Raw genomic sequence first — 15,266 nt, 5'->3', positions numbered from 1 at the left:
TGATGACTATCTCTATCACCTTCTTTATTTCTCTTCTTGTTGAAGAAAAAACTATACTGTTTAACGTGTTCCGTAAGCGATTTTCCCACAAGCTTGAACCATGTTGCTTCGTTTCCGATATTTCCGGATTTTCAATCCCACCCACATCTTGTGAGCGGTCTATCCATCTTAATTTCCGCTTGTGTGTGACTTTGTCCAGAGGATTTGATGATTGTGGACTTTTAAGGTCGAGCTGTTTAACCTATGAATGCATAGGTTGACAATTATACGAAGTATTTGGTCACTACCCTGGTCTAGGGAACAACGGAAAAGATTATTACAACTTTACCGTAGAAGACTCTATGCTTGTCAAACAATGGTTATCGACTCATGGATTGGTACACTACATTGAAGGGCAAGTAACTTATGAAAGTGGAAGCAACTCGTTTAGCTATTACCAAGTCACGACAGAGCTGGTAACTTGTGTATGCAAGTAACCCATGAAAGGGCAAGTAACCCATGAAAGAGCAAGTAACACATGAAAGGGCAAATAACTCGTGAAAGGGCTGGTAACTTGTGTGGTTACAGACAAGCAAATAGAGGGGCAATAATTTCTTAACTGCAAGTAACTGGTGAAAGGGTAATTAACTCCGGAAAAGGTAAGTAACTCATGATAAATTAAGTAACGCAAAAAGGTTAAGTAAACCATGAAAAGGTAAGCAACTCAGAAAACAGTAAGTAATTCGTGAAAGGCTAAGTAACTCAGGAAAGGGCAAGTAATTACTGAAAGGGTACGTAACTCACGAAAGGGCAAGTAATTCATGAAATCGTAATTAACTCATTAACTCAGTAAATGACAAGTAACTCGTGAAAGGGTATGTAACTCAAGCATCTTTTGCCTCTAGCATTAAATTGCAACGAAGAGATAATTAGTCAAATAGTAGAAACATTATTTCTTTAACTGAAAAAAAACAACTAACAGCGTCGGTATAATGAGAAGTGAACTCCTCGCCATTTTAAACGTACAATGACCCCAACACTTGCCGATACAATAAACACGAAATAACCAATTCGCCAGTAAATATTTCTTCACGCAAACTGGATGAATATGGATGAAGGGTATCCGGGTTTGTTGTAGCCATTTCCCTAGAAATTACTCTCCCTATCTCCCCCCTCCCCCCCACATCCTATATTTATGCAGGGTAATGTAGTGAACCTCTCGCTCCAACTGTTTGCAATTTTGGTAAGAAAATGCTTGAATTTAGCCATTTCTATAAGCTAAATTGTTATCTATTGACATACACACTTTCTTCTTGCACAGTGTTTCTTATAGACTTTTCCCCCGTGGGGGGGGGGGGGGGGGGGGAAAGAAGGCACTTGAATTTTCGGGGTGGGAAGGGGGGGTGGGGGTGTGGCGGATACTGTTAAAAGTATATATTTTCTATATAATTGCCAGTAGACTCTTCGAACCCCCCCTCCCCCCCCCCCCGAAGAGATACTTTGAAGAAACATTGTTCTTGCAAGAATAGGTGTTAGTATTAGAAGATTATTTTTTTATGTATAGTGCAGCTATGTGGTATGTTGAACAAACAAAAACGACCTACAGTCATTTTCGTATTGGTATCGGTGCAATGTTTATTATTTTATTACTGTTTTTTTTCCCAAAGAGAGTGGCTGCAAATGGATCTTTACACCTGGAGGGAAAATGGCTTTAAATAGATGTTTCAAGGGGAACAACTTCAAATATACTCTCAGTAGCGCTGCGTCGGAAATTAAGAGCCTGTAAGAGAAATCCAAGAAGTTTGTTAAGTCACACACACACACAAAAAAAAAAAAAAAAAAACAGAACATATTTTAAAATGTACCTTGCTGCGTACTCCTCTCACCAGTAACCTCTCTAAAAAAAACGCAGTACACAAAACCTCTGATAAAAATACAATCAACAAAGCTTTAAGATTAGAAGTAATAAAATAATATTATTTATATAGGAAAAACTTCCACAATAAGCATAAACAATATTAAATAAACCGGTTGCTTCACTGAAGAGCACTCTAAGTCACAGTAGGCTACACACATTCACTATGAGCCTTTCCAGTAGTATCCAGTAAATTTGCTAAAATTTAGTAGGAAAAAAGTGGTTAAAACTAGTTAACAAAATCAAATGTCTCAAAATCGAGTCGGAATCTTGTCTAGAATTCTTACCAATTTAAAAAACACATTTTTTATAGCAAAGACAAAGGCCAAGTTTGTTGGTTCTGATCAATTTGGCAATCGGTATTTTGAGAAAGCTGGCGATGATGAACACAGCATGCGAGCTTCAAGGTTTATTGAGAAAAGGCCTGGACAAGACTACTCAGATATTCCTCAAATTCCTGTTGAATGGAATGCCTGGTTGAGAGGTCGCAGGACAGATCCACCAACTCCAGAGGAAATTGAAATGAACAGTGCTAAAACCATGCAGACAAAATTCAGAGCTCAAGAACTGGAAAAAAAATTTGCCAAGCAAAACCTTTCATCAGATTCTGGTTCCCAAGCCATCACAGAGGACATCAAGTCTCCACAAACACAGCACTCATTTCCTGTTTACGAAGAGTATGAATATAAACCTGGCCAAAAGTATAACAAAGATGGCAGCAGTATCAATTGAATTTCTGTTTGGACAGAAAATTGTGTGTACATTGTTTAGGTACTTTTCCTCATCATAGAGCACAAGACTGACAGCTACATGTGTACTGATTTAAAAGTCTTTACTAGCCTTTCACCTCTTTTCTATAGATGGTTGATAATTATAATTATAAAGAAACTTGCAATATTTATGGATATTATACTTTATACGGAAGAATTTTTACTTTCTCGTATATACGTAGTATAGAGAAAGTATTGTAATCGTGCAAAAAAAAAAATCGAGATTTTTACAAATCTCGACGTTTTACACCTCACTGATACGGAAAAACATAATTTTGCAATCTTGTCCGTATGTCTGTGTGTGTGTGTGTCTGTCTGTCTGTCTGTCTGTCCGTGTGTAAACACGATAACTTGAGTACCGTTACAGCTAGGTTGATGAAATTTCATATATAAGTATTTTATCAAAATCGTAGATCCGTATCAACTTTTGAGCGATTTCCGATAACCGGAAGTGGTACTTTTCCTACTTTGAATTTTTCAAAAGCCTATAACTTGAGTACTATTTCAGATAGATAAATGAAATTTCACATGTAAGTAAAAGATCTAATTCGCTACCTTCTGTTAAATTTTGAGTAATTTCCGTTGACTGGAAGTAGTAATTTACGCTACTTCCGATTTCTCAAAAAACTAATGTAAATTTTTAAAGTACTAATAATATTGCGCACTATTATACGCGTTTTTATTCGGCGTTTGCTTGGTGCGCAATGTTTTTTTTATGAGATTCTATTCTATTTTTAAAAGTTTAAGTATTTAAAATGGATTAAAAATCATAACTATATCCCCAGTTACCATCCCCTGTTGTTTTATATAAGAATATTCGAGAAAGTTTAGGGGAGATCACTCCCGGTTTTTACTTTCTCGTATATACGTAGTATAGAGAAAGTATTGTAATCGTGCAAAAAAAAAATCGAGATTTTTACAAATCTCGACGTTTTACACCTCACTGATACGGAAAAACATAATTTTGCAATCTTGTCCGTATGTCTGTGTGTGTGTGTGTCTGTCTGTCTGTCTGTCTGTCCGTGTGTAAACACGATAACTTGAGTACCGTTACAGCTAGGTTGATGAAATTTCATATATAAGTATTTTATCAAAATCGTAGATCCGTATCAACTTTTGAGCGATTTCCGATAACCGGAAGTGGTACTTTTCCTACTTTGAATTTTTCAAAAGCCTATAACTTGAGTACTATTTCAGATAGATAAATGAAATTTCACATGTAAGTAAAAGATCTAATTCGCTACCTTCTGTTAAATTTTGAGTAATTTCCGTTGACTGGAAGTAGTAATTTACGCTACTTCCGATTTCTCAAAAAACTAATGTAAATTTTTAAAGTACTAATAATATTGCGCACTATTATACGCGTTTTTATTCGGCGTTTGCTTGGTGCGCAATGTTTTTTTTATGAGATTCTATTCTATTTTTAAAAGTTTAAGTATTTAAAATGGATTAAAAATCATAACTATATCCCCAGTTACCATCCCCTGTTGTTTTATATAAGAATATTCGAGAAAGTTTAGGGGAGATCACTCCCGGTTTTTACTTTCTCGTATATACGTAGTATAGAGAAAGTATTGTAATCGTGCAAAAAAAAAATCGAGATTTTTACAAATCTCGACGTTTTACACCTCACTGATACGGAAAAACATAATTTTGCAATCTTGTCCGTATGTCTGTGTGTGTGTGTGTCTGTCTGTCTGTCTGTCTGTCCGTGTGTAAACACGATAACTTGAGTACCGTTACAGCTAGGTTGATGAAATTTCATATATAAGTATTTTATCAAAATCGTAGATCCGTATCAACTTTTGAGCGATTTCCGATAACCGGAAGTGGTACTTTTCCTACTTTGAATTTTTCAAAAGCCTATAACTTGAGTACTATTTCAGATAGATAAATGAAATTTCACATGTAAGTAAAAGATCTAATTCGCTACCTTCTGTTAAATTTTGAGTAATTTCCGTTGACTGGAAGTACTAATTTACTCTATTTCCGATTTCACAAAAAACGCACGTAAATTTATAAAGTACTAATAATATTGCGCACTATTATGCACTTTTTATTAGGCGTTCACTTAGTGTGCAATTCTTTTTTTTTTACGAGATTCCATTCTATTATAAAAAGTTTAAATAATTAAAAATGGATTGCAAATATTGTCTATGTCCTGAGTAATTTACGCTACTTCCGATTTCTCAAAAAACTAATGTAAATTTTTAAAGTACTAATAATATTGCGCACTATTATACGCGTTTTTATTCGGCGTTTGCTTGGTGCGCAATGTTTTTTTTATGAGATTCTATTCTATTTTTAAAAGTTTAAGTATTTAAAATGGATTAAAAATCATAATTATATCCCCAGTTACCATCCCCTGTTGTTTTATATAAGAATAATCGAGAAAGTTTAGGGGAGATCACTCCCGGTTTATTAATACTAACATTATGTCTGTCTGTCTTTTCTTTTCAATTTACCTTTTTTTTTTCTCTGCCGCCCTCTATCTATTAATTTCAGATTAAGAGTTCTATATTTAGACTACAACATTGTGATTAAGTCAATACAGTACCTAGTTATTTGGAATAATCCTGATGAGCATTAGATTTCAGACTCGTGTATATAATTTTGTATAGTTGGAAAATAAACTTTCAAAATGTCAAAAAAAAAAAAAAAAAAAAAAAATTAAATAAACCGGGAGTGATCTCCCCTAAACTTTCTCGAATATTCTTATATAAAATAACAGGGGATGGGAACTCGGGCTATAGACATGATTTTTAATCCAATTTTAATACTTAAAGTTTTAAAAATAGAATAAAATCTCGTAGACAAATTAATTGCACACCAAGTGAACGCCAAATAAAAAAGCGCATAATAGTGCGCAATATTATTAGTACTTTAAAAATTTACATTAGTTTTTTGTGAAATCGGAAGTAGCGTAAATTACTACTTCCGGTCAACGGAAATTACTCAAAATTTAACAGAAGGTAGAGAATTAGATCTTTTACTTACACGTGAAATTTCATTTATCTATCTGAAATAGTACTCAAGTTATAGGCTTTTGAAAAATTCAAAGTAGAAAAAGTACCACTTCCGGTTGTCGGAAATCGCTCAAAAGTTGATACGGATCTACGATTTTGATATAATACTTATATATGAAATTTCATCAACCTAGCTGTAACGGTACTCAAGTTATCGTGTTTACACACAGACACACAGACACACAGACACACACACACAGACATACGGAAAAGATTGCAAAATTATGTTTTTCCGTATCAGTGAGGTGTAAAACGTCGAGATTTGTAAAAATCTCGATTTTTTTTTTGCACGATTACAATACTTTCTCTATACTACGTATATACGAGAAAGTAAAAAACAACTAAAAAAAAACTGGGAGTACTTTTATAGATATAGATCTAGATGTTTGAAAGGGAAGAATGTTTGATTTGATGTGTCTCATTTTAATCAACCTAACATGCCGTTTTGCTTGACATTTTTATAATTTATTTTTCTGTAATCCCAAATTTATGACAGCTCTACGTGAAAGCCCACCACGCTGATGGAAAAAACAATCCCTTGAATAATCTTTTAATAACACATTCGCATTTTTAGACGTTTTGTATTAGATCTATGTAAGAAAGAAGTATTACTATTGTAAATCTGTATCAGTCCTCACAAGCCGATGATGAAAACTGTAATACTAAAGCGAACACGCAAGGCAAACTGACGCTGTAAATTACATGTCTGAGATGAAAAAAACAAACCCCAACCTTATAATTTACCCTATATCTTAAACATAGAACAATTCCTGAATTTAAATGTAACAATCAAGGGCTGAATTTCTGGATTGCATACTCTAATTTTATAACTTAACTTATAAACTTATTAAAAAACAGCTTCCACAAAACAACTTCCTCAAAACACATTTCCTTATTACTTTTAATCTAAAGAACAACCTAACCCAACACGCCTAACCCCTGCATCTCGGCGTCCATTAAACCTCTATACCTTATTCTTCAGCTGAGTTCTCTACAAAAACAAAAACCAACTACACGCTGCTAGCACATAATCTGGGAGCCAAAAAGTCAACGCCCCCCTTGATGGGCTATTGTCATTGCACGTTTAGGGCCTTAACATTTCCGTGCCACGTCCCCAATTGAAATCGGGGATCAGATTAAGCTTTCAGCATACACGGTGCTCGCCCCTGCTCTGCTCCAAATTTAAATAGCTAAATTACAATAGGTTAAGCCCCTTGACGATCGTGTTGGGTGTATAGGGGAGGGGATCTTAACCCTGGAAAAAAAACTTGGGCTACTTTCATACATTTTTTTTTCTATCTCCATTTTACGAAAATCAGGAATGCATTTATGTTTTAAATATATTGTAAGCTCTGATACCCATTTTGTATTAAAATATTGCTTACTTAATTATACACTGAGTCTTCTTCAAAGTAATATTGGTGGTGTGTGTGTGTGGGGGGGGGGGGGCGATAATGTAGGACTAGGTAATTGGTTTAGCCACGAACATTACATTTTTTAAAATGTTGACCCATAAGAAGTTAACAAATCTTTGGTATCTATGTAGCTTTTATGATATATTTTAAAAGTTGCCCAGGCATTAATATTGCTTAATTTCTTTGCTTTTGGCGGATCTTGGGGTTTGGGGAGTGGGGGGGGGGGGTGATGTAGAGCTATCACCCTTATGTATATATTTAATTATATACCCTTCGGAAAAAAACCTTATCCATAATACTTATTATCTATGTTGAAAAAAAAGTAAACCTAATCATTATTCAGCAACTAGCAGATAGTTTATAAGACAACCTACATTACATCATCACCAAACTGTATTTAACACCAACATGGCTTCAGTGAACTTCTAACCTATTTGCCCCCCAACGCAATTTTCCCACCAAGTGGAAGATTATCCATCTTTTTTTTTGGGTTCGATATTTCAAAGTTCCCCGTTTAGAACGCCCGAGCATTCCGCACAATCATTCCCGTATAAACCTGCCTAGTGTCCCAACACAGAGATCCGGAATTTATTGGTTCCTCGCGGTATTTTTTTTTGTGTGTGGCTTAATAGCAGGCAATGCTTTGGCGTAAATCCGCACTACGTTTGTTACCGAAGATAACCGGAAGACGAATGTTGTTATAGGCGATGTATACATTAGAGAGAGAGTAGGGGAGGGGCGGGGGGTGATTTGGAAATTAGAATCCTTTTGTATTTAGAATGAGTGTTTTAGTAATCATTTACAAATTAAGAGGAAGTTTATAATTTCAATAAATTTTTATTTTTTAAATTTATGATCGGTAAATTATATTTTTCAAGTGCTCAGAATGTGTGGTTTTTTGGGCATCGCATGAACTGGGATGACAATTAGAATTTTCGTTTTGATGCTAATTGATAAAGAGGCCTTTTTAAATGCTTAAATGTGTGTAGTGTAGGCAATTAACCTGAAATGTGTGGGGTCGTATCGAATTAACAACTTTTAGTTTGAAACTCATTACACGATTCAATTAGTCATAATTATAATTTATAATTTCAATATTTGTGAAACTTGCGTAAGTTGCTTCCCTTGGCTTTATGAAATAATTAATATTAAGTTGACTGCCCCTGTGTTTGGTCAATTGAAATTCAAGATCAATGAAGGCACATGTAAAGAACAACATTGATCCGTTATGATTATATTAACTGTAAAAGTTATGCCGTTTGGATTCTACAAGTAACGGACATTTTCCTATACAAACAAATCATACCATCAATGCACTATTGTTTTAACAACAACTTACATTCTTTCACTAAAATTATTTGATCAGAGTAGCATTGCTTATTGAAGACTACCATCAGATATAGGAAAAATAATTTCAGTGGACCATCCAATACAGGAAAAATAATTTCAGTGGACCATCCAATACAGAAAAAATAATTTCAGTGGACCATCCAATACAGAAAAAATAATTTCAGTGGACCATCCAATACAGGAAAAATAATTTCAGTGGACCATCCAATACAGGAAAAATAATTTCAGTGGACCATCCAATACAGAAAAAATAATTTCAGTGGACCATCCAATACAGAAAAAATAATTTCAGTGGACCATCCAATACAGAAAAAATAATTTCAGTGGACCATCCAATACAGAAAAAATAATTTCAGTGGACCATCCAATACAGAAAAAATAATTTCAGTGGACCATCCAATACAGAAAAAATAATTTCAGTGGACCATCCAATACAGAAAAAATAATTTCAGTGGACCATCCAATACAGGAAAAATAATTTCAGTGGACCATCGAATACAGGAAAAATAATTTCAGTGGACCATCCAATACAGGAAAAATAATTTCAGTGGACCATCCAATACAGGAAAAATAATTTCAGTGGACCATCCAATACAGAAAAAATAATTTCAGTGGACCATCCAATACAGAAAAAATAATTTCAGTGGACCATCCAATACAGAAAAAATAATTTCAGTGGACCATCCAATACAGAAAAAATAATTTCAGTGGACCATCCAATACAGAAAAAATAATTTCAGTGGACCATCCAATACAGAAAAAATAATTTCAGTGGACCATCCAATACAGAAAAAATAATTTCAGTGGACCATCCAATACAGAAAAAATAATTTCAGTGGACCATCCAATACAGAAAAAATAATTTCAGTGGACCATCCAATACAGAAAAAATAATTTCAGTGGACCATCCAATACAGAAAAAATAATTTCAGTGGACCATCCAATACAGGAAAAATAATTTCAGTGGACCATCCAATATAAGAAGAGGACCACCAGCGTACTTCCAACAACAGGAAGAAGACCAAGAACTGCTGTGTCTAAAGTATTGTAAGGAAGCCCTTGAAAGCAGAACATGACGTGTGGAATGACTTGCCAGATTGAAAAACTAAAATGTTTACTGTTGTAGTTTTGTTGGAGTTGGTAGTTACAGTTAAAAACTTTGAGAAAATATTTTTTTAATAATTTTTTTTATAGATGTCTTTCATAAAAATAGATTGAGTTTTCACACACTGGAAAAATAAAATGATATGAGGTAAAAAATGTAATTGGCAAGAATGCTGGAATTTTATTCTAGAGATTATTCAAATAGCACCGATGGGTGGAGGAGATATTCACCGAGGTCATAGAACAAAAATACGGCCGTTTGTCCCGGGGTAGGGGGGGGGGGGGATGAGGGAGGGGCTATGTCAGCGAAAAATTTATGAGCAATAAGGGCCAGTGAATCATGAATAGGATGAGTCAAGGAGCGATAAATCTCAAATATTCATTGATTCAATGTGCCGGTTTGTACTTGGTACCTATCCACTGGGGTGTGGTACTTGATGGAGTGGAAACAATACACAAGTCCTCAGAGCTGCATGTTTTTGAGATTAATGCTCGTCTAATGTATAGCAGAGTAGGTAGAATGGTATGTTTTTGTATACATTGATCTCCCTCTTTCTCTTGCTTTTTATGCCTACTTATCTGTATAAATAAATAAATAATTATTTAAGTAATCATAATTAGGCTTATATAAATAAATTCTATATAAAATTAAATTATATATATATATATATATATATATATATATATATATATATATATATATATATATATATATATATATATATATAATATGCGATTTCACAAACTTATATTTCTAAAAATTTTCCCTCTGAATAGAAGGAAAAAGTATTTTTACAAATGTAAAATGCTAGGCCTACATAAAATTAAAATTTAATTACAGCAATTTAAAAATCTCTAACTTATAAAAAGGAAATATTACATATCGCAAGATATAACTGAATAACAGATCAACATTAACCAATAAAAAAAAGAATAGCCTCAGTCACTATACTTTAATGAAGTATTTCGAATAACAGACATTAGAAAGATACTTAATAAAGAAACTTAATATAATTACTTTCGTCCATATATATTTAGATATACTTTTTGAGTTAATTAGCAATGTCCTCTTACTGTCCAGTAAAAAGCCACACGGTTTAAGGCATCCCACTCTGGTGTCTATATTTCTTAATGTCCGCTATCTTCATTAAAAGATAATTTAACTTGTGGCAGCGAAAAATATTTGTCTTAAAACAATGTTCCAGGTCGAAAAAAAATACTTCTAAATAATTGATTACATTTTTATAGTTATTATTTTTGAAATAAGAAAAGATAAGAAACAAACCTCATTAAAAGGTTAAATTATACATGAATAAAAATGAGGTGTTTATTAAGGTAATAAATTATTCATAATAAGATTTTTATTCCGAAAACCGGTAGTTTTGTTTAGAAAGAAATCATTTTAATTTTATTTGTGCGAGACTAGTTTCGGGTGAAATATTTAACACAACCTGAAAGTTTGTTTTCAGTTGCGAAATTCTTTACATCAAACATTTCTCGATAGAATACAGGATAGATAAAACATTTTAACAAAATTACGTTTAGGTATTAAAAAAATAATGTACTTTCTATCTAGACAATAACTCAATAAACTGGTATATCTAGATATCAAAACAAAAATTTTCTACCTAAGTAAATTAACATCAAAACATTTAGTTTTCTAATTAGACCATAAATTAATACACTATTCAATTTAATATCAAAACAACTCACTGACTTGAGAGAAAGAAACTTATTAAAGGATACTAAAACTATGTAACTAATTATGTACGGATCGGATAACAAAACCTCTGTCATAAAAACAATGGGAATATATCAGATATCCTCTTTTTCATTTTTTTATTTTGAGGCAGAAATATAGAAAGTTATTTTAATTTAATTAAAAAAAAACAGAAGTGGTATACATAATTCTAGATAAACACTATAGGCCGAAAAAGGAACAAAAGAAACTTTACATTTTATAACTGATACTACCAAGTTATCTTGATCTCCACATTTCTGAACATTTTTGACACACAATCCAACCCGTACATATTAATATCTACATAGCACGCCAGTAATCAAAGACGAAACTACATATTTCAGAATTCGCATCTGTCATTAAAATATACATTTACCCTTATTTCAATCGTTACATGCAATTTTTTCCCGATCTGGACAAGTAAAATATGAAAATTCAAATTTCTCTTGAACGCCCAAATCTAGCGCCGCCCAATAGGAATCATGGATCAATACGTCTTACTTACAGTTCTGAATCCCAAGGAGAGACATGGAACCGGTAACACAAAACCGCAGCAGATACCATTAGCCGTACCAGACCTCGTTTTAGGGGCTTTGTGAGGGATGCCTGTAAAAGACATATCGACCATCTCAAAGCAGAGGCGATTTGGTTTGATTGGTCGCACATTTTACAGCCAAGATGTTAGAAATATATAATTAAACTCAGATTCGATGCTAGACAACTTACAACTTTCATATATATATATATATATATATATATATATATATATATATATATATATATATATATATATATATATATATATATATATAGCCTAAAGCACTGAGTAGAGCGCTCTAGACCAACCAATTGCGTAATGGAATGCCCTCCAATATAGAAAGATTCCACATAAAGGGACGCAACTCAACCAGGCTGCAGTATAATATTTTTTTTCTTCATTTCGAACAAACACAACTCTAATCAACTCCCCTGGACCCCCGTGCTATCTTCAAACGCAAGGGTGAATAAATGAGATTCGCTTTCAAGTAGTGACTTCCCCTGCCCCTGTTGAATGGGGTGGGGTCGGAAACTGCGTGGCGAGTAGTCTCCCCTTGCTTAGAATTTGACCGTTGCATTACCATGATTTCTCTTATGAACGATAACTCTAGGATTCATTGATTCGACCAAGAACGTACCAGAAGGTCAGAAGGGTTTACAACAAGGGGAGTAGTTTAATATTTTTATATAAATTCTGGCTTTGAGAAAATTGAAAAACAGCAACTTACAAACTTAATAATATATTGAAAATATTGTAGAAATAAAAATAATAATTTGAAACATTATGTAGTTTAATAAATTCGATATATTTATAAATGTAATGATTTTTTTCTAATGAATAATAACAGAAAAATGACAGATAACTTTTTCTCTATAAACCTGATGAGTTACGTTCACGAAAACTAATGTTAAATTATTTTTTTAATTGGTAACATTCTGTTTATGTTTCAAGTTATGTCTCTCCCTCCCCGCCTACATAGCCTGTGAGGGCTTGGTCGAGGGGTAGAGTCCACCAGTCTGAATGAGTGCCTTGGTTTGAATGTGGGAAAAATAAAGGCGCCGCGGGATAATCACCACCCGAGTTCAAAGAAATAACAATATTAACAGCGAGTATTATCTCACCGTCAAGGGTAGGTACAAGTACAGAATAGAATAGAGTACAGACAGAGCAGTTTTTACCAAACGGGATCCGAACCTACCAATCATTACGGTAACAATAGGTTCGGATCCCGTTTGGTTAAAACTGCTCTGTCTGTACTCTGTAGTGTCCACCATTGGCGTTGAAAAAAACACGATAGTCTGTCAATATTTCTGTTTCAGTAAATACAATTGTTTCCTATCCTGCTATACGAGGTCATAGAAACAGTTCACTCATTTGTCCCAGTATGTAAATATATAAACAGTGAATACGTTCACATGTTTACATTAACACTTCACAGCACACGTTTTACGATACGTGCGGTGTTCTCTACTGACAACTGTTGTAAACAGCCAACATTTGCCTACTGACAACTGATGTAAACAGCCAACATAATTTTACTGACAACTGATGTATATAGCCAACATTTGCCTAATGACAACTGATGTAAACAGGCAACAGTTGCCTACTGACAGCTGATGTAAGGAGCCCACAATTGCCCAATGACAACTGATGTATACAGCCAACACTGGCCTACTGAAAACACTGACAACTGATGTAAACAGGCATTATTTGCCTACCGACAACTGTTGCAAACAGCCCACATTTGTCTACTGACCTCCAAAGTTTGCGTGAGCCCATACATCTTGATAAATGGGGTCGCGAGTTGATATACCCCACGCACAGTGATTTAAATAAACTGTTTCACCCTCCTCTCGGCCTGCATGTGTTGTGTGGGCCGTCCGGACACCGGAAAAAATTCCGATGGACCGCAGACATATCAGTATAATGAGCCGCCAGAAACAATGCTTGAATATGTCCTTTAGTGATGTAATTTTAAAAAGTCTGTGTTGTTAAGCTAACCCTTGTTTCGTGGGTGCACGTGTTTCTGTTTTTACCTATGACGTAAAATTGATGAGTAAAAAATGTAGACTGAAAATCTAAGTTAAATGGCTTTTTATTTTTTCCAGGGTTGAGTCTACACAGCCAGTACACCCCGTACTGCATGACATATTTCTTTTCCAAACAAAACATGTAATTATCAATTACCGTACAAACTATTTATTTAAATAACATATCAATGCAAATCTTTATGAATAAACCGGGAGAGATCTCCCCTAAACTTTCTCGAATATTTTTTTATAAAATAACAGGGGATGGGAACTTGGGCTATAGACATGATTTTTAATCCATTTTAAATACTTAGAAGTTTTAAAAATAGAATAAAATCTCGTAGACAAAAGAATTGCACACCAAGTGAACGCTAAATAAAAAAGTGCATAATAGTGCGCAATATTATTAGTACTTTAAAAAATTACATTAGTTTTTTGAGAAATCGGAAGTAGCGTAAATTACTACTTCCGTTCAACGAAAATGACTCAAAATTTAACAGAAGGTAGAGAATTAGATCTTTTACTTACATGTGAAATTTCGTTTATCTATCTGAAATAGTACTCAAGTTATAGGCTTTTGAAAATTTCAAAGTAGGAAAAGTACCCTTTCCGGTTATCGGAAATCGCTCAAAAGTTGATACGGATCTACGATTTTGATAAAATACCTATATATGAAATTTCATCAACCTAGCTGTAACGGTACTAAGTTATCGTGTTTACACACACACACACACACACAGACACACAGACATACGGACAAGATTGCAAAATTATGTTTTTCCGTATCAGTGAGATGTAAAACGTCGAGATTTGTAAAAATCTCGTTTTTGTTTTGCACGATTACAATACTTTCTCTATACTTCGTATATACGAGAAAGTAAAAAGGCATGCCAATATAAGCAATATTTTTAACATACATATTACACTTTAAATTATTCTTTAAATTGGCGTGTCTATTCCCAAAAGATTTGCATGGATATGTAGGAATTGGGACGCCAATTTATATTTAACATTCCTAACATACCTAAGCAGAGTTTTATTTATTACTCGTCATTTTTGTGCGTTATTGTTGTTGTTGTTGTTGCTGTTGTTGTTGCTGTTGTTGTTGTTGTTGCTGTTGTTGTTGCTGTTGTTGTTGTTGCCTTTCGCTGTTGTTGTTGCTGTTGTTGATGTTGTTGCTGTTGCTGTTGTTGTTGTTGTTGTTGCTGTTGTTGTTGTTGTTGTTATTGTTGATGTTGCTGTTGTTATTGATGATGATGTTGTTATTGTTGTTGTTGATGTTGCTATTGCTGTTGTTGTTATTGTTGATGATGATGTTGTTGTTGTTGTTGTTGTTGTTGATGATGATGATGATGTTGTTGTTGTTGTTGTTGCTGTTGTTGTCGATGTTATTGTTGT

General features: G+C 33.9%; 1 protein-coding gene across 1 annotated transcript; it reads left to right on the top strand.

The window, feature by feature from the left end:
* The first annotated feature begins 2,077 nt into the window (after positions 1-2,077).
* LOC131955231 (NADH dehydrogenase [ubiquinone] 1 alpha subcomplex assembly factor 2-like) lies at positions 2,078-2,801 on the top strand. The gene has a single exon (XM_059319255.1). The coding sequence runs from the start codon at positions 2,141-2,143 to the stop codon at positions 2,624-2,626; it is 486 nt and encodes a 161-aa protein (XP_059175238.1). The 5' UTR covers positions 2,078-2,140; the 3' UTR covers positions 2,627-2,801.
* The last annotated feature ends 12,465 nt before the right edge of the window (positions 2,802-15,266 follow it).

The sequence above is a fragment of the Physella acuta genome, unplaced genomic scaffold (assembly GCF_028476545.2).
Source record: "Physella acuta isolate Inbredline_101_S28 unplaced genomic scaffold, ASM2847654v3 ptg001058l, whole genome shotgun sequence".
Classification (NCBI taxonomy): domain Eukaryota; kingdom Metazoa; phylum Mollusca; class Gastropoda; family Physidae; genus Physella; species Physella acuta.
The sequence above is the reverse complement of the archived record's forward strand: the minus strand, read 5'-3'. Positions and strand labels throughout refer to the sequence as shown.

Coding starts and splice junctions, on each gene's coding strand:
- LOC131955231 (XM_059319255.1), top strand. CDS start 2,141: ATGTCTCAAAATCGAGTCGGAATCTTGTCTAGAATTCTTACCAATTTA.